Source organism: Dermacentor albipictus, chromosome 10 (assembly GCF_038994185.2).
Source record: "Dermacentor albipictus isolate Rhodes 1998 colony chromosome 10, USDA_Dalb.pri_finalv2, whole genome shotgun sequence".
NCBI classification, from domain to species: Eukaryota; Metazoa; Arthropoda; class Arachnida; order Ixodida; family Ixodidae; genus Dermacentor; species Dermacentor albipictus.
This window is the reverse complement of record NC_091830.1, coordinates 15,079,779-15,106,873: the sequence shown is the minus strand read 5'-3', so window position 1 is coordinate 15,106,873 and position 27,095 is coordinate 15,079,779. Positions and strand designations below refer to the sequence as shown.

Here is a 27,095-nt window from a genome sequence, read left to right as displayed (position 1 = left end):
TGCAAATATACCTGCTGCACACACAGTTGTAGCCACATGTAATTCGAACTTGCAAACACACCTCTCAAATCATGTGCTGCGTGACAGAGAGCAGCCACAAAAGCAGAGAAGCAAGCCCCTCTCATCGTCATGTTATGTATATAAAGTCCAAGTGCGATAAGATCATGCACTCCACTGGCTAGTGATCTTGGCGTGAGGGAAGGAGCGAAACAGCGTGCCGAGAATGGGGGCTTGATGCAAGCCATTTTGCCATGCAAAAGGGGGTAGAGGGGGGAGGAGCTCACAGTAACGTGATTAAGCGCGTGCTAGAGGGGCGCGGGGAGTGGAGGGGGGCAAGTGAGCGCACATCTCCTCTTCTAGCGTGGCTGTGCATGGCTGTCAGTAAAGCTCAGTGCATATGCAGCCCACATGCCCTATTTTAGAAGGCAATCTGCAATGGCTGCAATGAGTCAAGATGGCCATGGCTTCGTGTGCAGTGCCTTCCTACGTGCTTAGTGCTGGACGTCGCTTAATGTCAAGTTTTGCAGACATGTTGAAGAGCAGGGGAGACAAAGCGTTCAGTCCCGTCTGTGTTTTTTATGACATTGTCATCCCACTGTGGATGCCACTATCAGCCATAATGATGGAGTGGACAGAAATGCATTGCAGGCTTCACTTCACACTGCTGATGTGAAGATATCGTCAACACGGCATGAAACTATATCTTTGGTCACTGACACTCAAATTTAAAGGAATTTTTTTTTCTCATTGAATATTTTTTTACGATTGCCTGATAATTTGAAAATTCTGGCAACCCCTTCCGCAAAAGAAAAACCCATTGGATGAAAGGATAAAAAACCCATTGGATGAAAAGCCCATTGCATGAAAGGTCGAATTACCACATAACAAAGTTTTCATGTAACGAAGTGCTGATTTTACTGTTTTTACTATATCAATGTTTAATTTGCATGTACAGCTGGGGGAGCTAACACAGGATTGCAGGATTTTGCACGAAAATCACTGTCAGCAAGAGTCAGAGGGGTAACTAGCATAGCAGTAAATGAGTTCCCAGCTGACTGAGTCATTGAAGTCTGCTGTCTTTCCTTTGTTTCATGTTACCTCCATTGTTCCTGAAACTAAACCATGACAAACAAACAAACATGGTCGTACAGTCAGCAGTCAATAACTGCTCTCCACAATAAAAAGAAAAGATGTTGCAGAACCGAGAAAACACTCACGGAAGCCTGAGTCCGCCGGAGCAGGCGCTGAGTGATACGTTCTTCCAGAGAAGTCTGAAGCAGTGAGCCAGTGAAGCAACCGAGAGCGCTCCAAATAGCCACCTCACGACGCCACTTGAGGCCCACTCGTGCAATGCATGCCTCGGCAGCAGAGACCAGCTCCACAAGCTGTTCTTGCTGCGATATCACATGGAATAAAGAATGACTTTATTCAACAACACTGCTACTACAATCACACCTCGTCACAATGAACACGAAAATAACTTAGCTACATTCAGTACTCATTATACAAAAGACAACAATAATGCAATAATTTGTTTTCATTAGTGCAGAGCATTGAACGTGAGAAGTAAAAGCGACAATCCGTCAAACCAGGTTCTCGCCATCTATACATCGGACAGCGGTCAAGTGCAACAGACGTTGTACAAAAAAAAAGAAAGAAAACCACAGGTAAAAAGAATGTTCACAGTTTTACATGCCAAAACCACGATCTCATTGTGAGGCACACTGTAGTGGGGAGGCTCTGAATTTTCACTACCTGGGGTTCTGCAACCGTGCACCCTAAATCTAATAAGTACACAATCACTTTTGCATTCTGCCCCGTGAAAATGCAGCTGCCGCAGCCGCAATCGAACCTGCGACCTTGAGCTCAACGGCACAACACCATAGCCAACGGGCTTTTGTGGCCGGATTTTATGGACAACATGGACACTTACCGTGCAGCACCTGTCACAGCCCCGACAGCCGGGACAACAGTGGTCGCGAGATTCCAGCAAGGCCTGCACCAGACCTGACAGACTCTCCGCCAGGAGACCCTCCGTGAGTAGCTTGCAAGTCTCGGGCAGCAAGAGGTGTGGCCATCCTACGATGCCGTGGCCCCTTATTGCATTCACCACCTGCGTGCCTCCGTTGGTTGCCAATTGTGTTTCGCTTCGTCCAAAAGCAAATAACAGGCAGAGGCTCCTGAGCATTGTAAAAGTCATTTGATGTTTGTTCATGAAAGGAAATGACAGGGCAAGAATGCAAAGCTGTACTTCAGCGAATGTGAAACTTGAGAAGTGCATTATGTAATTTGTACTCCACTGCCACAGCGACTCAGCCGAAGATGCCATATATCTACGCTTTTCTGATGTACGCTCCTGTATACTGTGCTGGATCAGCTGACACCTGCGCCCTATTGCACATTCCGATGGCCTGGTCATGTGGTCATTATGGGGCTGGATGCAGGCTGTGGTACTGGCTGTTCTCTGGCTGACAGTCGATACAAATTATACTGCCGCACACCAACACCGCCACACAGCAACCGTTGTGTAACTGCCCTTAACATTTCTGTTGCAAAAATCATGGCTGCGACCTAAGCCATGCCAACTGAGCTCTAAAACTATAACCCGAAGGCTGTAAACAAAGTGATGCTCACTAAACGCTTAAGGCTGTAACCTTAAGGCTGTAACCCTGAGGCCTGAACCAAAGCCATGCCAACTGAGCTCTAAGGCTATAATCAAGCCAACCCAACTGAGCTCTAAAGTTTTAACTAAAGCCATGCTACCAGAGTTTTAAGGCTGTAATCAAAGCCATGCCAGCTGAACCCTAAGGCTGTGGCCAAAGTGATGCCATCTGAGCTTTAAGGCTGTAGCCAAAGCCATGCCCACTGAACTCTAAGGCTGTAATCAAAGTCATGCCAACTGAGCTTTAAGGCTGTAACCAAAGCCATGCTAAGTGACTTCTAAAGCTTTGTAAGCGGGATTTTCTGATAAGTGGGTGTTTCTTATTTTTAATGCACTGCAGTCACTACAGCAGGTAGGAGCTAATAGTTCAAAATGGCACAGGTGAGTCAATCACACGGATCATACCTGAATGACTGCACCAGCTATGACAGAGCGCACCGATGGGTCTGGGTCGGCACACAACCTCTGCCATACGGGTAGTAGTTTGGCCTCGAATGATTCTGCAGTAACGAACTGCACCAGGTCCTAAAAACACAAAAAGAACGCAGTGGCCTGCTGATAAGTCGAAATGCTATGTGCTTCACATTCAAATTAATTGTTTATATAAAATTATTTAGTTAGAGTGTTGACTTTATCCTCCTACAACATCACAGTGCGTAATATGAAGGATGATGCACTGGGTGGGCTCTGATTTAGTTTTGACCAACAGAGGTTCTCTAATGTGCACTGAAATCTGTGAACGAGCATTCTTGCAATTTGTCCCCATCGATGTATGGTGTGGCCAGGAATTGATCCCGTGGCCTTGTGATTCATAACGTAACACCATAGCCACTGCAGCAGGTTAACTCGGACACAAATCTTGTGGCCAAAAGTGGGTCTTTAGCATGGAGTGAGACATTTTAAATTATGGGACTTTACGTGCCAAAACCACTTTCTGTTATGAGGCACGCCATAGTGGAAGACTCCGGAGATTTAGACCACCTGGGGTTCTCTAATGTGCACCTAAATCTAGGTACATGGGTGTTTTTGCATTTCACCCCCATCGAAATACGGCTGCCGTGGCCGTGATTTGATCCCGCGACCTCGTGCTCAGCAGCCCCACACCATAGCCACTGAGCAACCACGACAGGGGAGTAAGACATTTTCAGAGGTGCTGTAATATGATGCATACAAAGGTTCCCAATTTTTCTAAAACGAGTAAAACAAGATATAACAGCGTGAAAAAATACAGACATGGCACAAAAGAAGATAGACATGGGACAAGCACTTGACCTTTGCCTACCACTTTCTTTCACGCCATGTCTGTGTGTGTGTGTTTTCTTAAAGTTTTTTTTCTTCCTAAATCATGTCATATGTGCATAAACTAGGTACTTTGAAAGTCCTTTTGAGTGAAACAAGCCTGTGGGGTTTAGAGGAGCAGCGACACGAGAATTTTGGTTACAGCCCTTTCTGCTTTTTGGGGGGGCTAGCCATCGACTCTATAATTATGGTAGAAAGCTTCGATTCCTCAAGAGCATCCCAAATAAATAATTACTGCACCTTTTAAACAATGAGTGCAAAATTCATGCCAAATGGAGCACTGCTTCCGATGTGAAAAAAGAAACTACCTTTTCTCACATAATGAAAACCCTTTAAAAGAATGATGCAAAGTTCGGAAGTGGGGGGTGGGGGGGGGGGTGCTTAATTTGCGGGGTGAATTTTATAGGAACTTTATTGAAAAAGCAAAAGTTGAAAAGTGAGATGGCAAAAGCAAAAATAATAATAATAATAATAATAATAAACACCGGATAACTTAGCTTTCCACTAAATACACACGTCCACCATTTGCAAACAGTTACAGCTTTCTGGTCCTTAGCTCACAAAAGGTGTGACAGGTGCGATTCCAAGCGAGCAGCTTGTTGTACTGCTTCTGCCAGTGATGCATGCAAACTTCATCAACACCGAAATGCCTTCCAGCAGCACAATCCCCATGTGCCAGCACATACAAAATGGCCTTTAACTTAAAACGAGCTTTATAACTGGAATTACAGCCCCACATTGCTGAAAAACGCAATGTTACTTTTCTCGCTAGGCTGGATAGTGGCGAAGTTTGCACCCCATCTTTATTTTTCACTGTAGTGCGTCTTTACCACTAACCAATGTATAACCATGTGCTATTGATAACATTGCCAATAGAAAGATTTAGTGTGCCTGGTATTCCGGCAAGTGTGGGCAGTTTTCCGGGTAGGCAGGGGCGTAAACATAAGCGTCTGGTTTGTGGCACCGCCTGATGACGCAAAGCTCAACCAGGTAAGCTTTGAGGAAGAGAAAGGATTATGGACATGTATACAAATGTGACAGAATGAAAGCATGTACAGCTTACCTGATTAACTCAAGCAGGCTACGTGACTATTTGTCACCACCCCATTTCAAAGGGGATGCAAAAAAATCACCATCATCATAAAACACAGAGCCATGTCCTTCTCTGCTGAGGTAATCTCTTAAAAGTGACATAATCACCTTCACGACTATGCTGCTGTCGAAAATTTGTACTAGTTGCAAAGTATAATATATACTTCGTTACTGCAATATTAGCACTGCCTTTGTCTGGTTGCGCTCTGTGCCATCAGGTGGCTGCACCACTCCAGCCGCTCATCTTTACGCTCATCAGGCAATCGGCCCAAATCGCCCGCATTTGCCGGAATACCAGGCAAGCTAAAACTCCCTATTGTGACATTAATTATGGCAACAATGTTCTATTCATCCACCTCTTTGTGAGGTCCAATGGCCCTCTGTTTTCAAAATAAATAAATAAAGACAATGAAACCTTTATTCAGGGGCAATATTCTCAAGCGATCGCTAGATAGATTTAGCTTAGCATACGCAACTATAGCGTACGCTATACGCTATAGTATAGCGTACGCTAAGCAGCGCACGTTTGTAACAGTTTTAGCTGCCTTGTAAGATGTTCGGATCCCAGAGGCCACACGCCATCGTTGCGGCTATCTCCCAACTGGAGTTATAGGTGGTGCTGACATCTCAAAGGTTTCTTTCATTAGGCTTCGATTCGTTTGAAACGAGAAGCGATCTCGAAAACTATGCGAGGTTATTCACAATACTCTGTCGTCGAAGCAGCCCGAGTCTAAGCAAAAGCCGTTTACACAGTCATTTGCTACGAACAAAGTGCATTTTACAAAAACAACGCCGAATTCAATTCAAAGCAGGCAGCTGGGACTGCCACCATGTTTTGTGCAAACTACGCAAACCACGCAAGGACGCTCAGGCTAACTTTGAGAAATAGTGTGCATACACTATACACTATGGGTTGTTCAGCTGGGACTGCCACCATGTTTTGTGCAAACTACGCAAACCACGCAAAGACGCTAAGGCTAACTTTGAGAAATAGCGTGCATACACTATACGCTATGGGTTGTTTAGCATTCTGTGCATGCGCAGTAATGACCCGCTATATTGTAGCGTGCAATGGTATAGTGTAAACTAAACTAAAACTGTCTGCTATCAGTAATAATTCCCCCTCCAGAAGATTTCATGTGACTGTGCTGAGATATTGAGCTGGGCACAGTGTCAGAAACACTGCGCCAAAAGGCAATGCAATGTGACTAATTACTTGTTGCGCTCTAGGAGAATTGAGGCTCTATAGTGCAATCACTGGGTTGACAGCTGCCCAAAAACTAAATAAAAATGAGATAAAAATGTTCTATTAGTGCTCCTTTAGAGCTTAAAAAATAAATTTAAAAAAGGCAAGAAAATTTGGGATTACCTTTTTTACTTGTTTTCATCGGCAGAGCTGAGCATTTGGCAAGCAGCAAGACAAGAGAAAGAAAACAGGAAACGTACACAGTATAAATGAATTATTTGAAATTACCATTCCAGTTTGGATTCTCGTGAAGCCTATGTCCCGAAAATATGCAACGATTTACTGCACAAGCAACAATGGCTAAAGCAGCACCATTGTGACAAGAAGCATCAATGTAGTGCCATCCATTTTGTTAATCTAACAAACTACCAGATATCTGTGCTCATAAAAATAAAAACCTATCAAATGTACCTTCATCACGTTAAGCTCAACTAGAATGTTGTACACCAATACACTGTTGAATCGATATCATCTTCCTCCTGTTCCTTAAAAGCCAACTGCAACAGAATTTTGGACAGCGTAAAAGGCATAGTTTCAGAGGCCTTGGATCTAGAGCAGCCTCTGTGCCAAATTTTACGCTTGAAACACAACTGAATGAGTTCCGAAACGCTTGCAAAAATACAAAATCAAGAAAGGGGCTTACAGATGGAATAGCACACTGCGGTATAAAGTTTGTAAACAGGGATAAGGTGCCTCAGAAAGGCTGGCCAATGTTTAGATAGGAGGACCTATCTTCGTCAAAGGCGGCCTCGTTATCCTCGGCATGTTAGTTTTAAACGGTTAGTGCAGTGACGTCATGTGCAGGTGTTGTCGCTCGCGGCTGGTTGTAAAGGGAGAGACTTCAGAGAAAACGAGCGCTGTCGTCTGATGTCTGTGAGCTTTTTCTCTTTCTTGTTCTTTCTCTCTCTCTCTTTTTTTCTGTCTTGGTGTCGCCCTGGCTCCCCCCCCCTTTTTTTCTCTCTGCCTTTCTTCCTTTTCTTTTCTCCCCAAGCTCCCACTCTTCAGCTCTTGTCCCCCCTTCTTGGGAACGAAGCTCACAGACGTCGGACAACGGTGCTCGTTTTTTCTGAAGTCTCTCCCTTTAAAACCAGCTGCGAGCGACAACACCCGCACGTGATGTCACTGCACTAACCATTTAAAACTAACAAGCCGAGGATGACGAGGCTGCCTTTGACAAAGATAGGTCCTCCTATCGAAACATTGGCCAGCCTTTCTGAGGCACCTTATCCCTGTTTACAAACTTTATACCACAGCTTGGAAAAATACATGTTTTTTTTTACATCAAAACTGGAAAGAAATGCTGCCATTAAAGCCCTCCAGAAGTGACACAAAGTCCGAAACATTGAGAACCAGCAAAACTCCTCAACACAAATTAACGATTAGGCAGTGCCCACTGCCCGCTGAAAATTTTAAAGGTCATTGTCTGGCTAACCAGTAGGTGTACGAATTGTCTGCTTAGGTGATACATAAATGTCAATAAGAAAATTAAACATTCACCAGCAATGCAGCATTGCCAAGATGGCTTCAATGGTACAGTAGAACCTTGCTGATATGATCCCATTACATACGGTTTCCCGATGCCATAGTTTGCAATCGAGAACACAACAAAATGACCCAGTGGAGTTACAACTCTATTTCACCAGTTTATACGTTACATGAAAGCACTATCTTTCGGCACCAATATTCCGTACATTGCCAAAGTTCAACTGTATGATGAGTTTTTTGGCTGCTACATCCCGTATAAATAAGAAAAAGTATGAGGCATGTGCAATCGAGAAAAGTAGCTATCTGCCATAGTAGATTTACTGCAATACTTGCCCATCTGTCTCACGTGACAACGCCAGCGCATACTCATTTTTGTATTCCAGTACCAGCAAATCTCCTCCAGAGGCGTTGCACACCGCATTCACAGCTATCACTGCTGACGTACTGCGATAAGCATCTTCACCTATCTGTTTCATAGTGTGTGAGGCGTAGGGCCATTGGAAATGTGCTGCATGCTTTTAATAGTCGATACCCCAAACGCGCTGCCGTTCGCTGCTACAGGCAGCGTGAACTGAGCACCACATTCTGCTCTAGCAACATCGTATTCCCGCATTACAAGCCAGCTCAATTTCGTTTCGGTTTCCTGTCCCCGTCTTAAAGCACTATGCACTGCAAAAACGATCATGTATGTCTTTTTCTGCACTGCAGTGATTCGTGCCACGCACTGTGTTACATAGATGTCAAGTACATATGAGTCTGACAAATTATTTAGAGACTTCGGAACGTACGTTTTCCCAGTTAGTATGTCGTTATGACACTTTTTGTAAACATTTGAACAAGCTCCTGTACTATATACTGCAAATTTATAATAGAGAGTTTTAGAATAGGGGTCCCAAACGTTTGAGGCCCCAAAGAAATAGCGTCAAAGCCATTGTGCATGCACGAGATGCAAACTGCATTTGGGTGCATTAGCACAAGCTCTTGGGCCAGTAGGTGCATGATGAACTTGAAAAAGGGGGGTACCAGCGAAACACAAAGGACGCGCACACAACGAAAAGGCGTTAAACACGGACAGACATGTCCATCTGTGTCTAACGCCTTTTCCTTGTGCGCGCGTCCTTTGCATTTCACTGGTACCCCCTTCTTGCATTTGGGTTTTGCATAGGCACACTATTTCACTGATTTAGCGGGAGCCCCAGAAGCTGCCCCAGAAGCTGCCCCAAAAGCTTTGCATCAACAAACATGCCGAAACCCATTGAAACAATGGCTCTAACCTAGCACCAAACTGGGCTCGCTCGATTCATGGTAACGCATGAAATTCGCAAGCTAGGAAAAGTGACTGTGGTCATTACTTTCTCTCAACTAGCGTGTGTTATAAAGATTGGTTCACTAGACGCCACTGAATCCCAATTAGACTGTCGATTTTATGGCTAGTAGGCCTAACACAACTTAACTTGGCTGGTGAAGGAATGTAAAGTTGGTTAATTATAACTAAGTGCAATTAATTGCTCGCTGCTAATAGAATAACCTCGAAATTGTAATTAAACGAGGAAACACGAATGTCAAAATTACTCTTCTTATCATAAATTGATTTATTTTATTTTATTATTCATAAAAGCTTTTCTTTGACACCGTAGTGACACTGCAAGCGCAAGATGCTATCTGCAAGTACAAAGCCCTATTCTAAAACTCTTCACTCCTGCAAGCCCCAACACTAATACCCGCAAAGCTTTTTGCAGCCCCAAACTTTCATGGCCCCTGTTCTAAAACTCTCTAATAAATTTAGCCAAACCAAGATTTCTTTGCAATTGGCCTTTCATTTTATTATTTTTCATTTCCATGTCGTCGGTTATCATTTTCCATCTCATCGCTGGCAGTGCGAGCAATGAATTATGTGCCTTGAAGGGTTAACAGATGAGAAATGGACTAATGTAGACACTGCAAGTGTTTACATTAGCCAACACAAGCCAAATACAAGAGTGCCATGTGGTTAAACTGCAACAAGGTGCACACATGAACTAGTTGGTGACTATGGCCCAAAGCAACAGGACAAGGACAAGACACACAGCTTGAGGACACAGATGACGCTTGAAAGTCTCTAGGGTTGAGGATTGGGCGAGTTGGTATCGCATTCCAAAACGTTCTAAAGTGCGTTCTAAGTGCATTCAGCGCTCTGTTCTTTCATCTGGTTGGCTTGGCCTGTTTCTTCCTTTCTATGTTGCGCTGTACCAGTTTAACAACTTGGAGGTACGCTTTGCTAAAATTTGGGTTGAGATACTGCCAAGTCACACAAGTCTACCACATTACTTTTTTAATCAAGAGCATACAACAAAGCATTTCAAGTGTAAAGCACATATTGTTTTTCATATTCACAGATGTACATTATTTACCCTTCTTTCGGCGACCGTTTTTCACTGGCTAGCTACTGTTACAAAGTCATCACCCAGCATAAGACGTGGCTACCTGTATCTCAAATTTCTTGAATGTTAGTCGTGGATTCGATAACGAAGGAGTCTTGACTAATTAAACTGCCTGCATGTTGCAGAGTGGAATCAATTCTCGAACATATGCAACCACCAGCGATTACACTGGAATGTATGATGAGTCACGAATAACTAGCTAATGCACTCGATCCACAAATTGGACTTCAACGACTGATGACTGTGCTTGCCGCCATCCTTGTGCTTTTGAGTGCTGCTTCTTTTTCTGGACAAAGATATGCTCAACATAAAGCTAGATTCTTAGCCAACAGTTTGACAGTGTTTTCTTTTTCCTATCATTATGAGAGAATACGGGTATGATGTGTGCCAATTCAAAATACACACCCAGGGCTGAGGGGGGTCTTTTAATTCAAAAGCAGCAACAGACGCTCTCGAACGGTAGGCAGGCGTTCCCTTTACTATTAGTTCCCCTTGTACCAAATCAAGATGCACAAACAACAGTGCATGCGGTGGCAAAGTGCAATACAATGTCCAGATCAGCCTTACAGGAAAAAAGTGGGCACAAGTCCGACGACACCGGCTGCCGGCGGCTTGTGAAGTGGGCATTCTGTCTGGACTGTTCTTGGAGACACACAATCCGGTGGTCGACAACTGTTGGTAGAGCTCCACCAGCCAGCCATCCTTCTCCACAATTCCTGCAAGACAGCCTTAAGTGAGACGGCACCTGCCAAATGCCACAGACAAGAAGGCTCGTAAGAAACTATACTAAGCCTTTCAGACTTAATGCTTTAATTCCTGTACTACAAAGCAAAGCACAAAGCAAATGGTTTTAGGGATGCTCGACTCTCGCATCTCCTGGCATTCTTCATCCTCACACTACTCTCGAAAATGGTCAGCTTGTAAAGCCACTCCGTCATTGGAATCCACGATGATGAAATTCATTGAAATCCACATGCTGCTTATCGTTCCCATGCTGTCTGAATTGTCATACTTGCGGTTTCGATGGGCACCAGCACTGCAGTTCCCTCTAGTAATTATTGTAGGAAACCGATAGGCTGCAACAGGGCAGTGCCCCATAATCTCTAAGGCCATGTCTTTGGCGCTCAGCAATGTCGCAAGCTTGTCCTCGGACAAACGAAATGTACTACACACATGATTAAATGCACTGAAAATGCTGAGTTCCTTCCAGTGAACCTAATTTGAAGTGTCAGTGACATCCAAAGCCAAAAGCCAACTCCAAAACATCCACTAGCAGTGGCTTAATTAACGGAGCACTGATGCGAGACCGCAGGCTCCTGAGGCATGAGCGACAAAATCTCATGCATTTCAGACACCACTATAATGCAATAAAGAAAGCATTGCACTGACACAAGGCTGTGTACGTGGGACAAAATGGGCACTGCAACAGCAATAGCTGTCGAAGACAATAACAATATCCCCAAAATTATTGAACATTGGGACAGCAAGTTACACATGGTCATTGTACTAGAGGTGCGCGAATACTGAATAGCAAATGTCGAATCGAACATAGAATCGATTAAAAAAAAAAGTGCCAAATATCGTATATCAAAATATATTTCACAAAATTTAATGCTTACAAATTTTGGGCGAGAAAATGCACCACCACACATGCTGAGGGTCTCTTAGTATTGCATAACAAGAACGTAGCAAGCTGTCAGTCACTTAGGTACATAGAAATCAAGATACAGTACAGTACAGTACAGTTCAGATCAAGATACAGTACAGTACAGTCTACTCTTAATAAAGGGAACTGCAAATTATTATGCAAGTGATGACTACAGCTCAGTTCTGGTATATGAAGGTCTGGAAAATATATTTTCATCAATACAATATCTGATTAATAGAATAAAATGCTTCTTTCCCTCTGAAACGAATGAATTAGTGACGTTATATTGTAGTGAATACAAATGAAGTTCTCAGTTTAATAGCGGACCAGTGTTTTGTGGCAATTGTTTACTGCATAAAAAGTTTTGTTATCCAATTTTTCTCCAATATACAGAAAGGCTATTCTAACTTTACGGCAAGTGGGTAATCGCAAGGCTAATTTGCGCGACAGACGAAAGGACAATGCATCACATGACTCAATCACCGCTCCGTGTGAAGCCATCATTGGCACCGTGTGTGTGGACTGCGGTCAGCGCTGACGATAAAAGAGCAAACGCCGTCTGGGCCGTTTCATCATCAGGTTCATCGTGATTAGCCACCTGTCCAATGATTCTGAAATCTGGAGAGTCATGGCCAGCTTGCATGACAGCAGCCTCTTGCACAATGGATTGAGTCCAGGAAGCCACCTCCAGTAAGAGTGGAGCCTGCAGTCTTTGCAACTCTTCTTTAGCTGTGTCTCATTGGACCTGTGGTCATTGGACCGGTTTTGTCCCGAGCCCGCATTTCTTGGACTAAGGTTCCCCATCTTCTCCCAGTCCTAACCTGGAGCTTGCAGCCCTGTATGCCTTCCCGAGCTAGTCACAGGATTGCAGTGCCAGGCTGGGCTAGGTGAGTTCGTGACCACCAGTGCTGTGCGTGTGTCCAAGGCTTAATCTTCAGATAAGGGCCGCTTCAAAAAGCAAACTGTGATTATCTCAAGCCACTAGTTCACCTCGACACAAGAGCTTCACCAGGCGTGAACTCTAGTCGTGCCACGTGTCATAAGCTCAGAGTTGTTCGTAATCATTGCTTATGTGTCATTGTAATGTCCTATAACTCTGATGAATGTGGCATCTTGTGGCACAAGGGCCAAATATGGCCCAGGAGTACCAGATCCCATAACTCTAAACACCTGCCCCAATACAGAGCGTTCAGTGTCCATTCACTGCGACTGTTCTGCCTCGTTCGGGGCCTGGGCTCACCTTTGCACACCTCACAGCATTAAAGCCCCGTGCTTTCTCACCTGTAGGCAGGCGGCAGAGGGGTCCAAACTGCGTAGCCAGGAAAGCCAGTTCTCCAGCAGAACGCTGCCTCCACCGGAGAACCAGTGACACCAGATTGTCCCGGCATGGCACTACAAACAGAAGAGCACTAAAGCTGGCTGAATGAAGCACTCTCAAGAAGGAGTGAAAAAGCATAAAAGACAGAATGAAATGAATAATGACACACACTTGGGCATTATGGACTCATGGATGTGTGGAAAACTAAAAGTGTTCATGACAGTAACTGCTGTAAGAAAAATGTACCGTCATCCAGCAGTCCCAGCATAGTGACAGTAGCCTCCAGTGCTGCACGCCGAACTGCGCTGTCTGCATCACTGGACAGCTCTACCAGACAAGGCAGCAGATACTGCTTTGTCATTCCCAGCCTGTAACCACAATAGAGCATTGAACATCGCTTCATCCTTATGATCACACCACGTTATGTCCACTGAGCAACAATGACTTCTTTCAGAGATCTCCATTCACTCCTGTATTGTGCAGGAAATTGGATGCACATTGTATTCTGGGTTGTGCTAGAATCATAGAAATATGGTAATCCTTTTGCATTTATACGAGTAATAACTTGAGTTCGTTGTGTTGACATACTGTCAATTCTTTACTTTGATGTGTTAATGCACTTGTGGAACTTGTACTAACCTTATCTTGCCATTGTTCGGTTCTCATTGACAAGTATGCACAGTACATTTTTATTGCACAGTATAAGTCTAAGCATTCATTAAATATATGTGTCCATGGTGTATATCTTACGCACGATGACAAGCCGCACCTTCATTTATCACTTATTATTTTACTGCTTGTGTATGTTTCTTGCCCTGCTTTGCTGTCATATATTGTTGCAGGTTCAGTGCTTTTCAAGTTTTCCCTTTGCAGCTTTCTCCTCACTCTCCTCCATTCCTAAATGAGAAATAAAAGTGATTGATTCATATAATCTCTTTCTAAAAATTCTTGCAGATTGCAAATTTTGAGAAAACTGACGCATCAAGTTTATAACTCTGTAACTCGGTAATAAAAAGTGACGTGTATCTCATTTCCGTAAAGTGCACCTTTTTAGACTTATAAACAGACAAAACTGCTGTAGTACCACACTCAAATCTGTAATTTACCACTGAGTTGCAAGTAGAATTCTCACAGATCGTCATTAATTCTGTAACAATTTCGTCTAAGCTGCAAACTCATACATGGCATTTGTCCACTTCAGATTGCTCTGACAGATCCAATCTACAGAAAAGCCATATCCGTTTTTAATACTACCAAGTTACGCATTTGTAAACTTGATGCTTCAGCGTTTTTCCAAAGTTCGGTGCTTGAGTCATTTAGAATACAGTAAGTCTATCTTTACCGGTAAAGTATTAACTAGGCCGGAGAAGACGCCATCAAAATCTATGATATCATGGTAAGCTGGTGCAGAAGCTTTAAGGTAGCACGGCTACCCATGTTCTGATTTCGCACCTTCTCTGGCATGCCAGGCCTCTTCTTACAATAAGGGTGGCGTTTCTTTTTCCCCTCGATGGTATATCAAGGGTAATTCGAGGGTAATTCACGAAGGGTAATTTGGTAGCATACCTTAATTTGTATATACAGGCGAAATAATTTTTCTCATCTGCATCCCTTGAACTCCATTATAATGGTAAGCAGCAGGCACTCACCCGATGGACCGAGTGAGAGTGCCCAGCTGACAACACATGCTGGCCCGAACGTCCGGATCAGGATCCCGGCAGAGGGACTCTGCCAGCGGTAGCAGCTCCTTCTGCACCCTTTTGAACATAACCAGAAAAATTTGGCTGCAAGCAAACATTTCATCCCCCCTCAAAGGCACAGATGGAGAACTACATGCTAGTCTTGACATAACAATGTCGCATTAGGAACATTATTTTGTGTGTAGCATCCAGTAATCATCATAAAAGAAATGAAAACTCGGCGCCAACAAATATGCAGTAGGCGACAGTGAACAGAACTATGAACATGAGCAGCGCTGACGTACAAAACGATACATTTGGAGAACTCTGGCCTCAATATAAGTAAGTGCATCCTTACACCTTTCACCTGCAGGTTTGCCAAAATTGCCTTTGCTAGCGTACAACTACTCATTTATAACCAATTTAGCCAAACTGAAAATTGTATTTGGTTGGCCTTTAAATGCAAAATGAGAGACAGAAAGAGGACTTACACGACTGTTTCCAGCAGTGCGGCCACTGCACCCAACAGACGGCAGGAAACTAGGCGGGACAGGGGTGACTGGGACACCTGGCCCTTCTGCACTGCGACTGGCAATACCTGCAGACGTTTTTAGTTGTAGACATGCAGTTTCACAAAATGAAAATACGGTAGACTACGATTAAAGGGAACTTGAAGGGACAGAAGTTCTGTTTACCTAAAGTTTCAATTAAACAAATGGCACAAGAATCGCCAAGAATTATTTTACTTTAAAAGCATCCGAGTGTTTTTTTATTACTGTGGTGAAAAAAAAAAGGACTTCACTGCACTCTGCTTGTAATATTGTAGCTTCTTTGCACAAGGTTGAGGTCCCGTGCGATAAGATTCCCAATAATTCTGTGCAGTCCTTGCATTCTAAATGGCACTGCGGACTTGTTTTACCATATTATCCGAAACGGTAACACACACTGGAACAGTAATGTTTACACCTTCATCAATAAAATCACCGTCTTTGCTAAGAACTTCACTGATTATACTTTCAGCTGTGTCTTAAAAGCAGTAACAAGGGCATCGTCAAAGGTGAACCTAGCAGTGTGAACAAAGCAGTAGTTGCAGCCAAACTGCAAGATCCTACCTACTCCTTAGCGATTTCTTCCTGCTAACAGATCATTACGAAGTCCTCATGGTGGAAACACCACTGCAACTTTCCCATCTTTAATTTGCATAATCTCTGCCTCAAGTGCCTGATGGATTGTATTTTGTCATTTACAGCATCACCATTTGGCATGTTTGGCAGACCTTTGCTGTTCCACACATCGATGAGGTAAGTGGTGGTTCAGGTTAAAGTTTCATTTACCCAAAGTTCAAAAAAAGGTGGGTTCCATTTCACCAGCATTTTCAAACACTGAGTCCATGGGCAGCCAACCAATGCTAATACTACTGTTCCGTTTATCATGCATTTCCATCTAAGCAAGTTTTGTTCATCAAGAGTCCACCGTATGGTCATTCATATAAGAGTAGCTCGCAGCTATGAAAGCTGTATGCATTTCCACATGGGTTTCTTCATAAAGGTGTTTAGAAGCCACAACTCATGTGAAACTCCCTTTCTTTTTCAATGTTGGTAAAACAAGAAGTTTGCTGACAATTCCACGACTTTTCCAGGTCGCTAGACACCCTGATGCTATATGCTGATCCCCAGACAACACAGACGAATTTACAGAAGTCTGCTAATTAAGTTGGATTCACTCTCCAAAATTAACAGTTGCTTCCATGATAAGCTGCAAACCATTTCTTAAACTATGAGACACCACAAGCTGTTCACGCAGCTTCGTGCCCATATTCTTGGTTAGTATTTTAGTCTTGTTAAAAAAATCTATGTTCGCAAACACTGAGTACATTACTTCAATAAAAAGGGCAAGTGTCTTTTTATATTCCCGATTGAAAGGTAATAGTCCCATCATGCCACATCGCTTACCCATCATCCCATCTGCCCAAAATGTCCCTTGGCATATAGCAGAGGGTAATACCACTGAATGAAGACTTTCTGCGATGTGGTGGCTGTAACACTAGTGCTCAAGTTCACATTTATTAGGAAGGTGGTGCAAAAGGGATGGTTACACAGATAACAGAAGCACACAGGTCAAGTGCTGGACTAACAACTGTGTACTTCTTTTCTCTATGAGCCCTGCCCTCTTGCGCTCCTTTCATAATGAACCTGAACCAAACCGATCCCATTTCACACCTTATTGCAGAGGTTCTTGGCACCGAAAGGCAGCTATGCAAACACAGAGATGACAAGAAGGATGAGAATGGAATGGATGTTTACTTAAATCTGCATTGCAGAGCTTCTCTAGGCAGCCGGGCAAACACAGGCATGATGAGAGTGCAATGCATGTTTCCTTAAGTCCATGCCTGCCCCCTGCCTTTCAATACCATGAATCCTCAATAACTTGCTTAACTCTCAGTTGTCCCAAGTTCAGAGGTTGTTCTCCTCTGAAACTGAATTACAATCAGTAATGCATGACACACCTGCTGTGATATTGTGGCCCTTGGTAGAAGCTCGAGAACATCCAGCAGCGTGTCGGCCCAGGCAGTCGCCACCACTAATCAAAATAAAAGTAAATAAAGAAGTGTGAACAGAAAGAATACTTGCCCTGTTTTGAGTTTTGGTCAACCAGCAAAATTATCAATAAGAAGTCTACAGAAGGGCTTTCTTTACAAAGGACTCGCACAATGAAAAGTCTACTAAAACACGTTTTTGATGTCATCTGTTGCAGGTAAAGGTGAAAAAGATGCAAAGCAGGAAGAAGTCCGAGGAGCACATGTCGTGCATCGTGAGCATACCTGCCAATCTGGAAATTTTTAATATTCATAAAATTCCACTGACACGATACTGAAGAAATGATGGTGAGAGAGGGGATAACATTTGATTAAAAGCTTGCTCTCGTCAGGGATGCATACGTCTTTTATTAAATATGATTTAAATTCAGAAGCAGCACACAAGCAACCACGAACTTGGATAGCAAATAGTGACAAGGAGCACATTGCCATTAGAGCACGTTTTTTTCAACGACAGCTTCAGGAACTTCTCCATGCGAACTTGCCCAAAGTAAGCACCTCTTTTGCATTCTTTCACAATCAGAATACTTCCAATGGAAAGTTTTCTGACTAATCAGCAAAACCATTTTGTGAACAGACATAATTTATTCATTAAACGTGACGACACATTCCTAATATAAGCCTAAATTCGTAAATTTCTCAAATGACTCGGGAATGCTGGCAGGCATGCATGATGCATGACTTTCAGGAGAATTAAGCTGGCGGTCATCTCATGTGACACGCTCATTTTTAATTTTCCAAAGGCCTATTCTGCCCAAATGTTGAAATCTACTCCACTTCTACGAATGCCATCGAGGTACAACACAAGGTCTCCTTCAAGGCGAAACAACAAAGGAAACTAAAGTGAAGTTTATTGTGCGGGACAGGCAGCTAGAGCAGTTACATTGGGCAGCGCTCTGAACCCTAACAATTCAGCATTGTCTTCCGTGAAGCAATAATGATGCTGCTGACGATGGCGGTGTGCATCCTCTTCAGTTCGTGGTGTCTGTCTTCTTCACCACAATCAATCCTGGGAGAAGGAGCAGCCATCTTGGCGTCTTTAGCAGTACTGACCACGAGAAGCTCACAGTAATGCTTCAGGCAGTACACATGAACAATGTCATGTACATGATGACGGAGGTCAGAGTGTACGCTGGACTACGTGATAAGGTCCATTGAAGAGGGGAAGAAATTTTGGAGAGGCCAGGAGCGTTCGAAGGTACTGACAGCCAGACGAGATCATCAGGAGAGAAGACAGATGTACATAGTTGGCCGTTTCTGGTGCTGTTGCTCAGAGGTGGTGAAGTAGTGCGCGCACTTTGAATAACCCTTTTAAGAGGAAGCTTTAGCTCAGAGGGCTTCCATCTAAATACATAGAAAAGGAGAAATCGTTTTTCTCAACAAATACTGCACCAAATTTGATGAGTTTTATCTCAGAAAAGCATTTCTGGGCCTGAGCTAAAGCTTCCTCTTAAGGATAAGACATAATAATATCCAAACAAAAAATGTATTTTTTGTCGAAATGTGCGAAATGCCGCGAGAAAATTGAGACGCGACACTTAATACCCCTGTCACACGGACACTCTTTTGAGCAAAGACTTCGCCCCCAAAAAAGCTTCACTCACACACACCGACAGGGACCGCTCTCTTTTTCAGAAGCCATCTTTTCTGGAAGCGCAGTACACCAATCTCTTTTACGGCGGAAAAGAGTGGCCTCGAAATCAGCAGGTGCCAGAAATTATCGCATTAATAAAAAAAAATTAAGTGAGTGCATATTTTTCTGTCGCCTAGGCTCATTAAAAAAAATTATTTGATGTCTCGCAGAAGATGTACTAATCCCAGCAATGTTCATTTTTTTCTTTACCCTCGTAAGCAGGTCGAACGGGTCTTGTAAGCAGGTCGAATGCTCCCTAAGCTACTACTATAACACCTTTACATACGTTTCTTAATCTGGCATTGTCAAATTTACTTGAAAACCATGTAATACATTAAATTTTCACGTTATATTCCGAGATGCACGAGTTTACTTTGGTCGATTTTGTTTCGAACGCTAGCGCCACATTCGCAGTGGCGTGTCCAGAACGAACACGCTAAAAAGAGATTGTCGGTGCAGTGTGTCTGCTGCATAGCACCTCTTCAATAAAAACTTGGTAAATGACCTCTTACATATGAATTTCTGCATGCTCCTGTGACAGAAGCATACGAGTGCTTACATGTGGGAATGGGAAAATGCGAAAACATTGTAGTCACTTCAGTGAAATGTTTTCACTTAGGTATTGATTTGCATGTCATCGTGCACGTTGTAAACTTTCACGGCATTCTTTTTGTATCACGGTTTTGGTTTCAAAACCAAGTTCACCTGCCCTCAGGGGGCACTGCCATAACCAGCCGTGCCTATTTAACTGGCAGCCCGAACAATAAAGGCATTCTACGTCTCGGTATCCATCTGCACCCTAGTCTTTCCTTCCGGCCACCGTCCCGGCATCCCCGGCACTGGCGTCCATGAGGGCCACGCCGATGCAACAGCTCCATTTGAGACATGATGGTGGTGGTATGCCTCGTTTTATACACTAATGATTTGTTGTCGAGAGTGTTGTTGTTCCCTGTCATGTATGTGGTTCTTGCCCACTACGGGGGTTTAGCCAAGAAATGTATGCGTCGAGTGCAGTGGTGCTATTTTATATTGAAAGATTTGTTAGCGTGTGATAGAAGATGACAACAGTGACCCACACGCCACCAAAAGTGTTGCATGAGCTTTTGCATATAGGGAAGACACGATACTGGGTTGTGTAAGGCACTGAGAAATTTGCCATCAATCCGAGAATTTCTTAATGTGTTTTTACTTTTTGCGCCATCAGCCATTATTGGTACCATGGTTTTGGTCATGCCGCTGCCAAATTTTCGCAAAATGGGGCATATAATGCTTTTCATTAATAAGGATAGTAAAAAAAAAACAAAAATATTTGATGGAATCTTTTTCAACGGTAGGTTTCTTTCCCATGGGCAAACACCAGGCAGAACACCAAAAATAGTTTTACCCCAAGCCAGGGGCGCAGCCGTACATTGAAGGTGGTGGGGGTGGACGCACTCGGTGTGCCACCTTCGGTTCTTGTCATATGTGAAACAGAGGTGTACACCCCATTTCCTCTACATTTCTGATGTCACTGAAGCTGAGGATGGTGCATTGGTTTTTTGTCTCTGACCACGCTTTCAACATGCCAAACTTCTTCTTCATCCTCTGTTTTTGGTGGTCTATTACAACAAACAGCAAACACATTTAGCCAAAAAGTTTCGTACTCAAAACCAGAACTCAACAAGAAAACAATATTTGTTTTTTTTCTGTCTGTTGGCAACACTCATCCATAAAGGGTTGACCAGATGGAGAAACTTGTTAAGCAAAAGGCCTGCCATTGCCTTAATGTAATATCACCAGCTAAAACGAATAATCTAACACACTACATACGTACCAGGGTCCCTGCTCTCTACGCTGGATAGGATGCTCTGTAGAAGTGACTGTGCGAAGGACTGGGATACCAACGTGCCACCATCGAAGAGGTGAACCAGTGACTTGCCATCCTGCATGTCAATTTTGCAAGCACTCACAACGGGCCTGTCGCACAGTCAGTTTGTTGGCAAGTAGTGACATTCCTTAGTGGACTGAATAGTACAGGAAGCAGATAAGCTTTAAGGAAGGGGTTGGGGAGAGGGAAACGACAAGGACCACAGCTGCAGGGTTAGAGTCAGTGAACAAGACCGCTTTACCTGGCAAACGCTAGGAGGAAGTCAAGTGCGGATCAGTGTTGAGTCACTGATCGGAATCAATTTCTCATAGTCTTTGAGTGTAGCTGCATCTAATAAGCTGTCCCTATCTGAATAACTCCTTCAGACACCAATAACTGTAATTACTTGTGTAACGCCGAGACTTTTTTCTGAATAGGCAAAAGAAAAACTTCTTGCAGTTGAATTCTTGTGAGAATCGGTATGTTTGGGCATGTGGATGTGTTCCACTTAACATACAAACATCTTTCACCACACATACCTGTATTACAATTAAGTAGCAAACATAGGCAGTCATTTCGTCATCATTATGCACAAACAAATTGGATTTTGTGACTGTCACTCTCGTGGCTCCTGTTTATTGTTTACTGCTGTTCGCAGTGAACACACAATACGTGTTTCCATTTAGACACTTCCCACTTCCAAAAAGAAAGTGTAGAATGTGAATTCATTCGTATATATACATATATATATGAACGAAGGCATGTAAGAAGCCCGCATAATAAACACACAGTGTACTCATGTTGCCAATTGTAACTTCTTTATTCTCTTCTGTCTCCCAACCCCCTTAATGCTGATTCTGTCTTGTCTTCTTCTTCAACTGCCTGAGCACGCATTAAAGCACTCGTTTTAAGGTGCACGCAGTTGCCCGTGCAATGAACTCTTACCTGTGGTGCTGGTTGCAATATTGGCTGTGCTCCATGCTCGTCCGGGGATCTGTCAAATCAATAAATAACAACTCCATGCTACAGCTTCAAATAATCAGCAGCACACACACTGCTTATCTGTGGCACTTTAACACAATTTTTAATATGTTGCATAAACGCGATGATAGCGTTAAAAAATTAGGCCGTTGATTAAACGAAACGCAAACGGAATTACGCAAATTACGCAAGAAAGAGGCAATTTCTTGCTCACGAACGACAATGCAAGACATTTTTTAACACTGACACTAACGGGAGACAAAGCTAAAGAACATGCCAGGTTCAAACGTCAACCCAGGTTCAAACGTCAAGCGTTACACAAAGTCATTTTGCGCACACTCACTGCATTGCAAATTTTAAAACTCGTTCAACTGCGCGTGCATAACAATTTGCGCACGCATAACTGTCGCACCTTTAATTAACAGCGCGTCAGGTAATTTGCAGCGAAAACCGGAAAAGCATTTACGACTTGCTCGCTCCAGCTTGTCCTCTTGGAACGTCGAACTATGCAAGGAGCTTTCGGGACCCGAGTTGCAGTGCTCATGCGTTTGATGCTAACGAACGATCGACACAGGAGCGTTTACAAAGTTCGCCGCATTTGTAGGGCACTAGACCGCAATCCACGGGTCTTGACTGTCCATACATGTCGAAGATGAGGAAGTTTATATACCTGCAATCGTCTTCAGCCGGCGTCAAAGGCGGCGACGAGCAAGACATCTCGCGAGGCTCCGAGACGTTCGCTGGCACCATGGCCCAAATTAGCGCTCTTCTGCTCGCTCATAGAGCGGCTCTGGCGACGATTTCATCAACCACACAACACTCTATCGCCCGCGTCAGCTGCGCGAGTTGTCAAGAGCATCCCGAGGCGACGTCGGGAAAGATTTGAACGCGCGACCGCCGCACAGTCAGCGCGCTACGCGAAGGAGTAGGCATTTCCCCGTGTTCCGAGCCTCGTCGTTAGCGCCACACAATATTCACAGGGACGGAGAATCGCAGACGTTCTTTCTTCCGCTTCACCTAGTAGCACTGCGGGAAAAAAAAGAAGTGAAACTCTCAAGGACGAAGGCGCAAAGTCGTGATTCGTCGGTGCCCCCTGCTCTCAACTACAAAATCAAAACATCTGCGAGCGCGACACCACAGGCGACACGTGCAAAAACAAGAAGCCAAACAAGAAACAAGACGACGATGATGATAGGACATCACTGGCCATCATGCATGGTTGCATGTACACTAGTATATTTTGCGGTGGCGCTGCCGCCAGTAGCGATGCCAAAGTAATGCCGTCCTCCTCCAAGCCAGAATGCGTAAGATCGAGCAATTTCCAATGTCATTTCTGATTACACAGCACAATGATGAAGCGTCTCAGACAACATCAAATGGCCTACGAACATCTCAAGCAAGTGCTAACGTCCCACGTCCAAAAAAGGAAGTCATGGGGATGTCGCATGGGCTTCAGTGAACGTATGTCCAATAGAAGTCCCTGATTGGTACCTGAATGGGCCCCTCCATGTAATATAAACACGTATGTGGGTATTTCAGTTCTCTTATATAAATGACGCGCTATTTTGAACATCATTGTTTAAAACGAATATCTTATGAGCGATCACGCTAAACTTGTGCAACGCTGCACAAATTACATGCCTTACAGAAAAGGGCTTACAAATGTCAGTTTATTTACTATAATTTTGTATTGGAATCCTCCTGCTGTGCGGGCCTTAACGACTGCGCAATGCGTGTAACAATTAAAAGTCGCGCGATGTGCTACACCAGTCGTTTCCGAGATTTATATACAGCAGTCTTGCACACTGGACTAGTTCAACGTACTTATAGAGCTTTGATAGCGTACAAAAAAAGTCCCATGTAAATAAAGTTATTGGGTACTGAAACCGTCCGTGTGACAAACCCTTGCATGCATGCATCCCATTTGCCGATTTATGCGAGAAGCGACGAGCAGCTTTGGTTTCAGTTCTTGAAATTTATCTTTCGCTACGTAAATTCTAAATAGGCAGGCAAGAACAATAAAAAAATAAACTTTTATTAATGGCATTGAAAATAACCAGTAGCATGTTTTTGTATACTCAAGAGGAAACAAAAGGGAAGAGAAAACATTCACCCGTGATTACGAACGCGAAATTTGACCGCAGCTTTATATGCGTTTTCACTTCGCGATGTATTGGCTGGCGCGGACAAATTGTTTTGTGCGACACGGGAGACAGCGCGTGGGTGATGCGTGGGCGCGATTCACAGAAGCCGCCGCAGACAGACCTCCGCTCATGCAGCGCTTTGTTTCCGTACATGGCATATCGGTGAACGCGCTCGCCGCCGGCCTTATCGATGGCGTCAATCGTGAACACAGGAAGCGCGCTACACTGGTGCCATCTCGTAGCGATCGTTGCCGCAGAACACGTCTTGCGCGGTACTACGCCTTTCTTCACACGCTTTCACCATACCCTCCTCCTCTTTCAGCCTCGTGGTTCCACTGCACCCTTCTCCTCCGCTTTCCTCCTCGCTGTCGCCGTCTTTCATCCCCCGTTGTGCTCCACGTTGGATCTTTCATCCTTCGCTGTGCTCGTTTGCTCGATTACGCCGAGGGACGCCGACGCTCAACGCAGGAATGGGCGCCAAAAGGCTGCCCCCCCATTCAACGTGTTATAGGCGTTTCCTGGCGTTGCGTCTCCCGGCGTGGTCACATGAACGCCAACAGAGAGATCGTCAAGCCACACGAGCGACACGCGGACAAGCGCTGATTGGTCTGCGCTTATGGAGTGCTTTCGGCGGCGAGATCTTTCTCTTGAGCGCGCCACCCTCAGCGTCGACGCCGAGTGACACCGGGTGACAATAGAAAACGCTGAATGTGTGGCGGCGTTTAGAGCTGCGCTCTCAAACACGTGCCTTCCGGAAATCAAATTTCACATTCTTAACAATGATATCAAAGGTGAACTCACACAAGTATCACTGTTTTAGCAACAGCTCACTTTTAGGAACGTCCGTTCCTGCATATCGCGTGGACGTTGTCCTCGGTGTTGTCTCTTGGCGTAACCGAGCGAACGAGCACAGCGAAGGTTGGAAGAACGAACGCGGAGCGCAGCGGGGGATGAAAGACAGTGATAGCGAAAAGAGCGCGAGGAGGAAAGCGGGTAAGGAGGGTATGGCGAAAGAGCGAGAGTACGTGACTTGCTGGTGGTGCCACCTTTCTTACTGACACTCGCATAGGTTAATAAAGAGACAGTTTTCGTTCTCGACTATACTTGCGGACAACTTTCGGTGACAATAAAGAGAAAGCATCTCTTCGCTCACTTTGGATCCAACCTGCGCCTTATTATTCGGCTCGTCGTGACCACGTACATAAAGTTAACGCACCCCGTCATAACAGCGTCTCGTGCTCACAATCGTTTCTTCCTAGGACTTCAGTCGACTGGTATAATCTACCTACATCATTAGTAAGAATCAGACAACGTATGGTGGCAAATGGCATAGTTATGTACTTATTCGTGAACATTGTCCGCTTGCTAAAATGTACTCTTTCTGTATTTTCACATTGTGCAAGCCTCTGTTTTGTTTGAATGCATTACTAGTTTTTTCATATTGGTTTGTTCCTCGGAATGTGAATTCCTTGAACTAATCCTGTGTTTTTTCCTCTTGGAATGTATTCTCGCCCCTCCCCTCTACAATGTACAATTATGTAGCTTGAGGGTATCACAAATAAATAAATAAATAAAGCTACGGAGGCAAAGCGCGTACAAGTGATACAAGTGAGAGCGCTTCTGAAAAGATTCCGGCGTTTTAATCCACGTTAGCTTAGGCTGGGGAAGAGAAAACATAAACACCTTATCAGTAACAGGTAAATAAGACAGAACACATCTCCGAAAGTAAAGGCCTACTTATTTTGCGGCTTTTCCCTTCCGCGTTTGGGCAAACGCGAAACCATTGCACGCGGAAGCTGCGTCGATTCAGCGTCTGTTCCGAGCACGTGGTTCCGAGAAACTAAACGCACTGTCAACGCTGCCGCACTACTTGGCGCCGTAACACATGTGCAGCAGCCACCGCGCCCGTAGCTTTTCCTTCATTACAGAAAGTTGTCCCCGAGTGGCTGGCCGCCTGTTTTCTCGCTCCCGTCTCACGCCTAACGTGTACCCCACGTCGCGACAGCACTGACAAAGCGGCAGAAGACGCTTGACCTGGACGATCTTCTTGACGAAGCGTAAGTGTCAGCAGTTCGCTCGGCGGCGAAAGCAAACGCCGCTTTCAGGCGCCCTAGCGCGTCGTTTCATTTCCGATCAAACCACACCGGTTAGTACCAGGCATGCTCGATCAGCGAGTCTGATGGAGGATGAGTCGAGAAAAAACAGCTCGTGGAGCTGTTTTCCGTTGCCCTTCCGCGTATTATTGGACATTTTAAGTTGGGGGACGCAACTCCACTGCAGGCATTTCGTGTTCTTCTGTACTTGCTTTAGGTTCTTTTGTACGCTCGGTGGCTTGCGACCTCCAACGCTTGGGCGCGGCTTGTGTCCGGTAACCTTAAACTCTCGAGTCGGTCAGTATGCCTAGTTGGGCGAGTTTAACGTGACGATGTTGGGGATGATGTTGAAACTCGCGCGTTTTGTGAGTCGCCTCCCGCTCGCGAAAGGGACTGCGTAGCCGTACTATAGTAATTTTCAGGAGTTTAGCAGGGTGCCTCGACGTCCTCCTTGCCCGCCGCTGTATACAGGGTGGATACCTGGGCAGTCTCTTGCCGCCCAAAAATCGTCACTACCATGCTCAGCTCGCGTGTCGACATGTAAATTAACGCTCGCCACGTTTCGTTCAGTTTGTCCTTGCGGAGGCGCAGTACGAACGCAGGCGAGGGCTTGCGCGGTAAGGAACGCGCGGTAAACGCAAGCGACTCCGTTCCATACATAGCAGACAACGCTGTCGCGGCTAGAGAGACTTTTTGCAGTGGCTTCGCTCGCACTTCGATGTCTTTCGACCGCAATTGTGCGCAACTGTTCTTTACGTATGCTCAGTATAGAATGAAACAAGTTCTTAATCCTTGAAAACAAACGCACTGTGGTATATACGGCTGCTGATGCGTTGTTTTAGATCATCTTTATTTGTTTTCATTTATGTTTTTTTACACAGAAGCTTTATATGGCGGGCCTCTGGAAAAAAAATTGCGTCTATCGAGCCGTGTATAATCGAGAATTTCTCCCC

The 27,095-nt window shown here is 44.5% G+C and overlaps 1 protein-coding gene across 2 annotated transcripts in view; it reads right to left on the bottom strand.

Moving 5' to 3' along the window:
• LOC135915833 (serine/threonine-protein phosphatase 4 regulatory subunit 4-like) overlaps positions 1-23,074 on the bottom strand; it is a 49,400-nt gene extending 26,326 nt beyond the window's left edge. Inside the window, exons 1-12 of one of the 2 annotated variants that reach the window (XM_065449015.1) lie at positions 22,576-23,074; positions 21,870-21,918; positions 20,892-21,000; positions 17,356-17,429; positions 15,341-15,447; positions 14,820-14,927; positions 13,417-13,538; positions 13,134-13,244; positions 10,772-10,920; positions 3,068-3,187; positions 1,934-2,113; positions 1,218-1,394 (exon numbers count right to left, since the gene is read on the bottom strand). In XM_065449015.1, coding sequence (XP_065305087.1) covers positions 1,218-1,394; positions 1,934-2,113; positions 3,068-3,187; positions 10,772-10,920; positions 13,134-13,244; positions 13,417-13,538; positions 14,820-14,927; positions 15,341-15,447; positions 17,356-17,429; positions 20,892-21,000; positions 21,870-21,918; positions 22,576-22,655 — 1,386 coding nt within the window. In that variant the 5' untranslated portion in view covers positions 22,656-23,074. The remainder of the gene's footprint in view (positions 1-1,217; positions 1,395-1,933; positions 2,114-3,067; positions 3,188-10,771; positions 10,921-13,133; positions 13,245-13,416; positions 13,539-14,819; positions 14,928-15,340; positions 15,448-17,355; positions 17,430-20,891; positions 21,001-21,869; positions 21,919-22,575) is intronic. The other variant, XM_065449016.1, reaches the window with a different exon arrangement.
• Between the last annotated feature and the right edge of the window lie 4,021 nt (positions 23,075-27,095).